The sequence below is a fragment of the Ailuropoda melanoleuca genome, chromosome 9 (genome assembly GCF_002007445.2).
Source record: "Ailuropoda melanoleuca isolate Jingjing chromosome 9, ASM200744v2, whole genome shotgun sequence".
Lineage (NCBI taxonomy): Eukaryota > Metazoa > Chordata > Mammalia > Carnivora > Ursidae > Ailuropoda > Ailuropoda melanoleuca.
In genome coordinates this window covers 42,530,676-42,537,865 of record NC_048226.1, presented here as the reverse complement: position 1 = coordinate 42,537,865, position 7,190 = coordinate 42,530,676, and the positions used below count along the sequence as shown (strand labels likewise).

The 7,190-nt window shown below is 40.6% G+C and overlaps 1 protein-coding gene across 6 annotated transcripts in view; it reads right to left on the bottom strand.

Annotated features, from left to right (window-relative positions):
- Window positions 1-276: 276 nt before the first annotated feature.
- SULF1 (sulfatase 1) overlaps window positions 277-7,190 on the bottom strand; it is a 154,278-nt gene continuing 147,364 nt past the window's right edge. For 3 of the 6 annotated variants that reach the window (XM_034668155.1, XM_034668154.1, XM_034668156.1), the window contains one exon: window positions 1,142-1,590. In XM_034668155.1, coding sequence (XP_034524046.1) covers window positions 1,548-1,590 — 43 coding nt within the window. In that variant the 3' untranslated portion in view covers window positions 1,142-1,547. Of the gene's footprint in view, window positions 748-1,136; window positions 1,591-7,190 lie in introns of those variants that run through there. The other 3 variants (XM_011224018.3, XM_002918502.4, XM_034668157.1) reach the window with 2 other exon arrangements.

The following is a 7,190-nucleotide window of genomic DNA, read 5'->3' as shown; positions in this document are numbered from 1 at the left end:
TGCTCACCAGCCCACTCTCGCTGCTGCAGTTGGTGGGCTGCTCCCTGGCAGCCGGACTGGGCAGCTTTTGAACGGCATCCGCATCCGCGTGCACAGGCGGATGCCGCTGGTCTTCGAAAACGTCTCGTCCCGGACCAGAGCCCCGGGGAGGTGCTCGCGGCTGCCGGCTCCCGGGCAGCATCCGCGGCCCGGGCGGGAGCATCAGCTCCGTGAGGCCATTGCCGCTGAACTCGGTTTCAAGATGATTTCTCTCTTCGTGTTCCCTCCACGTTTCAGTTTCATGATTTCTCCAGTGTTCAGAATTCAAACGACTCGCTTCTGGAAGGTCGTTATTCCATTCAAGTTTCGTCTCTGGACTGAAGGTGGGTTGGTTCAAAGGCAGGGTTCGAAGGTCAGCTGGCAAGGTCAAATGAGGCGCTTCCCCAACCATAGGACTCGGGTCTTCCTCTGCCTCAGCGGAGGCCATCTCTACGGGCACAGAGAGCTCGGCGGATCCAGCCAGGAACCCGTCACTTTGAGCGGTTGTCGTCTTACTTGTTTTCTTTTGCTCACCGTGGCTGTTCAGCAGTGCAAATACTCTATCTACATCCTTCAAGTAATGAGTCCAGTCAACCAGACTAAGCCTATAGTTCCGTCTGTACTCATAGACACTTTCGTTCACACTGTATAAATCCTCCAGACCTTGCCAGTTGACACCTGCAGCGGGGCTGGGCCGATTAACCTTCCCATCCATCCCATAACTGTCCTCTGTGAAAAGAGAGACGAAGGTGATCATTAGTGGACAAAGTATTTCCTTCTTCTCAGACAAGCGACTTACGTTGTTGTTAATAGGGCAAATCAGTCTGAAATACAAGACTAAAAAGTCTTTCCTTATGGTTTCATGGAAGAATTCTGCCAAGCCTTCAAGGAGAAGAGAATCTGAATGCTNTCTCAGACAAGCGACTTACGTTGTTGTTAATAGGGCAAATCAGTCTGAAATACAAGGCTAAAAAGTCTTTCCTTATGGTTTCATGGAAGAATTCTGCCAAGCCTTCAAGGAGAAGAGAATCTGAATGCTAGAGAAACTGTTTCAAAGCATAGAAAAATCAAAGAAAATTTCCAAACTCCTTTTGTGAAGCAAATATCACACTGTTAGTTGTGGTAGGGAGAAAGATGTCCACATCCTAATCCTAAAAACTGTGGCTCTGTTAGCTTCCATGGCACAAGGGACTTTGCAGATGTGATTTAAATTATGTTGATATGGGAAGATTATTCTGAAGTATCCAGATGGGGCCAATGTAATCACAAAGGTCCTTGTTAGGGAAAGGGAGGCAGGGGAGTGAGAAGATGCCAGCTCAGAAGCCTAGGTCGGACATACGCGCGTGCGTGTGCACGCGCACATGCACACAGACACATACAGCTTGAGATCTGAAGGTCCTACACTTCCCCCATCCGAAGATGGGGGAAAGGGCCCTGGACAAGGAACACAGGGAGCCTCCAGAAGCTGGAAAAGACAAGGAAAGGGATTCTTTTCTAGAGCTCCCGGAAGGAACACAGACCTGCTCACCTCATGGTTTTAGCCCAGTAACACCCATTCTGGACTTCTGACCACTAAAAATAAAAGAATAAATTTGTGTTGTTTAAGACAAAGTGGTGATTTGTTACAGCAGCAATAGAGAACTAATACAATACCTAAAAAGGTAACACTAGTACAAAAAAAAAAAAAAAGAAAGAAAGAAAGAAAGAAAATTACAGACTGGTATTATTTATTAATATAATACAAAAATCCTAAATAAAATATTATTGAAGAGAATTCAATATTATATCAAGGAAATAACGCATGATGACTTAGTGGAATTTATTCCAGGAATGAAAGGTTGGCTCATTCTTAGCAAATCCATTAATATAATATATCACATTGGAAGATCTATAGAATAGAATAGAATAGAATAGAATAGAATAGAATAGAATTGGAATATAATATATCATATTGGAATATAATATATCATATTGAAAGATTGAAAGAGAAAAAATATTTGAGTATCTCCATAGATGCTGAAAAAAGCCTTTGACAATTTCAACATTCATTAGTAATAAAAACACTAAAAAAAAAATCAATGCCTAGTTCCTTAACATGATAAAGATGTACACAACTTAGTCCTAAAAACTGCACTCTCAATGGGGAAATCATTCTCACAAAGCAGTTTCACAAAGATCAGGAACAAGGTAACATTGTACTAGAAGTATTACTTCATTCAATTCGACAAGAGGGATCGACTAGAGCCAACAAATTGGAAAAGAGGCAAAGATATCTCTATTCATGAATGTATGACAAGTATACCTGGAAAACCCAAGAGAATCATGACAAAATTAACTCAAAAATAGGAATATTTTTAAAAGTAGCTGGATATAAAATTAATATACAGAAATTGATAGCCCTCATGTACACAAATGAGAATCACGAAGAGGTTTTAATGATGGAGGAAAACCCTATTCACAACAGTAACAGAGTAGATAAAATACTTACGAATAAACTTACCAAAGAATGTGCAAAACCTATAAGAAGATAGTTTAGGAAGCTCCTGAAAGACCTAGAAACTTACTTAACCAGGTGGAAGATAGCCTTTGTTCCTGGATAGAAGACTCAGCATCGTAGAGATACAAGTTCTTCCTGATAATTCTTTCAAAAACCAGATAAAAAAGTGGGCATACGACATAACCAGATAATCTACAAAAGTAAGTAACATGACCTTTAAACTTTCAAAAACATGTTCAACTTTCCTCATAATAAGAGCAATACAAATTCAAACCATACTGAGATACCCTTTCTTTCTCATTCAATTGGAAAAAAATTTAAAAGCTTGACAGCTGTTGAAAGCAGACACTCATACACAGAGGATGGGAATGCAAAATGGTACAAACCATATGGAAGGAAATTTGGCAGTATTTAATATGTCCATATAGGCATTTACCTTTGACTTAGTAATCCCACAACTAGGAATTTACTCTGAAGATATCCTCAAGAACATGAAACATTTGCACAAGGCTCCTTACTGCAGCGCAATTTGTAAGCGCACAATGAGAAGAACTGAAATGCTCATGCATAAAAGAGTGGCTGAATGAATGATGGTAGAGCCACAAAGTAGATTACTATGAAGTGAAAAGATAATGGCAAGATCTCTATGAACTGATGGAGAGGATAGATTTTAAAAATGAAAATAGTATTTTAAGTGAAAAAGAAACCAAGTGCAGTACTGTATATTTAGTATGCTACCCTCGGTGTAAGAAAGTAAGAGAAATCAAACATCACCATCTGCTTACTACTGCAACAAAAACACAGGAAGGTAAAACAGAAACTGAGAGTCTGGTTACCTACAGCACACGTGTGGGAAGAGGTGGTGGGAAGGATTAACGTTTCTCTCCATATGCTTTTGGCAGTTTCGACTTTTGGAACTATGTTAAAGTATTACACACTGAAAAGCAAATTATACTACCAGTGATAGAAAAAATAGAACCAAAAATGGAATACAGACAGAAATAAACAAACCTTGGTCTATTTCGAATGAGTAACATAACCACAATAAAGGAGGGCGTAGCAGGGAGCTAGTCCCAGTAACTTCAAACGCAGAGCTATTTTTTCCTCCTTCTAAAGACAGAAAGGCCTGAAAAATATACTGAACTCTAGTTAGCAGGTTTGTGTTGACAATTGTAGGATCTAGCAATTCTGAAATTGCTTTCTGTGTGCTGTAGCATTTAACAGATGAGTTAATCCTTTGAGAAGAGTGGCAACGAGACTTCTCACTGCTGGAAAAGGAAGTTATCATATAGAAACTAGGAAGGATAGAATGAACCTTGAGCTGTTGAGTTAAAATCAGAGGTACCAGTATGAACATATGGCTTTTAATCTATCCAGAGAGCTATGTCCACACAGATTTCCACATCTGCAGAAATAGGAATGGCTGTCAGTATTTGTGCGTGTGTATTTTAGTTCTGTCCACCCGAAGGGTCTACAGAGAAAGATGCCTCCGCAGTAATTTTATGCACCTCAAACGCAGATCTTGGGTCCAAATGCCACTCCGCACTTAAAAGGGATTGGAGAAATGGCTGATCCCAGATGTGGGGGAGTGAAAATACAAGGTGAACCTGGAACATAGTGAGGCCTCAAAGCAATGGAGTGCTCAAAAGATGATGGGGACACCCCAAAAGGACATGGAAGCCACCTGAAGGGACACCACTGGCCAAAACTGGGATATTTTGATCATCAAAATAAATAATGGTAGCAAAAGGATATCCGTGGGATAAAATAAGGATCTATAAATCCTTGCTGCTAAACATACATACAGACATATGAGAAAAGGGCAATTTTTTCTCTACGGTCGAGTACACTTAAGAAATGCAGCAAGAACAATGAAGTAGGAAAAATCATCGTTTTGTAGTCACCAAAATGACTAAGGCAAGAATTATGAATTCCTCAAAAGCTAGCATATGAATTACTAATTAAAAAAGGAAAAATAGTAATTTTATAGTGGATTAACCTAGCAAACCACACCTGAACCAAGTAATCAAAGGTAAGACCACCAAACAGATGTCACAGAGCTCGTTGTAAGGTATCCTGAATGGTGCCTGGGTGGCTCAGAGGGTTGGGCAACTGACTCTTGATTTTGGCACAGGTTGTGATCTCAGGGTCGTGATCGCGCCCTCGTCAGGGTCCACGTTCAGCACAGAGACTGCTTGAGATTCTCTCTCTCCCTCTGCTCCTTCCCCCACCCCACTCTCTCTCTCAAATAAATAAATAAATCTAAAAAAAAAAAAAAAGATATCCCCAAGTGCACACTTCTACTTTTGTGGTATTCCTGTCAGAGATGCACAATTTTAGTCCAATCACGAGGAAACATCAGAAAAACCCCGATTGAGACATTTTACAAAATAACTGGCCTGCACACTTTAGAATGTCATGAATGGCAATGAAAAGTAGAGGAACTATTCCAGATAGAAAGAGACTTAAAAGGCATGACAATTTACTACAATGTGTGATTCTGGATTGGATCCCCAACCAGAAAAACAAAATCCTCCCCAAACCATAAATATGGTATTATTGGGACAGTTGGCAAGAATTGAATATGGACTGTGGATCAGATAATAGACTGTACCAGTGTTAAATTGCATGATTTTGATAAATGTAGAACAGTTATATAAGAATGTTTTTGTTTTGGGGAAATACGTACTAAGGCTCTTGTATAGAAAAATCTATTGTGTCTGCAAATTACAAATGATTCAGGGGGAAAAAAAGAAGTGTGTGTGTGTATGTGGATAAAGCAAGAGAACAAGAGAAAACAATAAAGCAAATGGGGTAAAATTTCTTGGAAGTGTCCTTGCAAGTTTTCTGCAAATGTAACATTGTATCAAAATATTAAGTCAGAATCCTTGTTAGATATTAGAACTAAATTGTCCACGTTTCCATCCTGGTTTCTGCCAGTCCTCATCTCACAAAAGGAGCTCTCTTTCTTGGGCCATTCTGAAGTTCTTTATTCAGGGAGCAAACGTATGAATAGGTTTGTTCTGAAAAGTGGATTTTCGGAATAAATGCAGATGATTTCAAGTTCCGGGTAATTCTCATCCAATCTGGGAAATACAAAGGTTGTAAAACCCCGAAGAGAAACTCAAAAGCACAGGCAGGTCTCCAGCTGAGTCACATTTCTTTCTGGATGGCACTTATTTACTTTTAAAAAACATGACCACACACTTAGGGATGCCAGGGTGGCTCGGTCGGTTAAGCTTTAGACTCTGGCTCAGGCTCAGGTAGTGATCTCAGGGTCATGAGATCCAGCCCTGCATCAGGCTCTGTGCTCAGCAGGGAATCTGTTTGAGATTCTCTCTCTCCACCTCCCTCTCCCCCTGTGCGCTCTCTCTCTCAAAAAAACAAAAAAACAAAACCAAACTTTAAAAACACGACCAGTAATTATGTCCCACTGTATGCATGGGTAGCAGAGATCATGACCAGTAATTATGTCCCCCTGCATGCATGGGTATGCGTGGAACTGTAACTCTTCCGGAGCGGTGTTATGATCAACAAGGACTACTGGTGTCCTACGAAGCAGAAAGAATAGTTTCTACAGGGACTGCCTGATTCCTACTGACTTCTTGAGCCTGCTCTGTTCCTACTCCCCACATGGCCTCTGCCGTAGCCTTGCCAAAACAATGTCGTTTCCTGAAAGTGCCAGGCTTTCTCCCTCCTCACTACTGGTATTTATTGCTAGAATGTGCTTCCCTGACTCAGCATCTGAGTTCGGGGCTCAGCCTTCAAAATGAAACTTGAGCATTACTCCCTCCATAAAGGCTTTCCGGACCCTCCTCAGCACCACGGTAGCCCCTTCATTATAGCACCCACGTCTAGATGCTTCTGGGTACTTGTGCTCAACAGCAAACTCTGACTTTCACCAGGCTAGGTGTCTAGAATTTCAAGGGGCAAGTAAGAGGTCAATCAGAAATTCATAAGCATTGTAATTTTGTGGCTTGTTGCTAACCGGAGGTATGTTTTCACTGAGATGGCTATTCCCCTCCCACGTTTCAGTTCTGAGGGCATTCATTAGATTTTCAAAACTGAGAGAGCCTGAGCAGAGTATCTGCACTAACATACCCAATCTTTCTCCGAAGCCCTTCCCTGTTTTTTCGTGTGCTCTTTGAATGTTTTTCTGAAGGCACAGGGTTTCCCGTATTTGGGACCAAAGCGGTGTGCCTCATGCGTGACATTCATGCTGCTTGAAACACAGCAGGTTTTAGATGGAAATGGAATTTGCTTTGGGTTTTGGAATTTCAGAGGCTCTGAATTTGGTGTCCTGCAAAATAACTAAAAGCCAGTCAAGCAGAAATCCTTTTTATTTGTTATGCATAGAGGATTTCTAGTGCACTAATTTCATTGATGAATTGCAAGAACACCTATTTATTTTACAAGTACAAGACTATGAACGTTCAACTAAGAAGGCAGAATAGAACTATAAATAGGAAGCTATGTCATTTATGTACAGATGAGTAACTTTGTATAGTCAATGGCTGATTAAAAGCACATACCTGCTCATTGAGGCAAATGCACATAATTTTCCCTCTTTCTTAACACTCGTTATTTTTAAAAAACCGCTAATTTTATTACCCATTAATGTGATGGTAAATGTCCTTCAAAATTCTAGGGCTCTTTGATATTTCTCTCACTATTC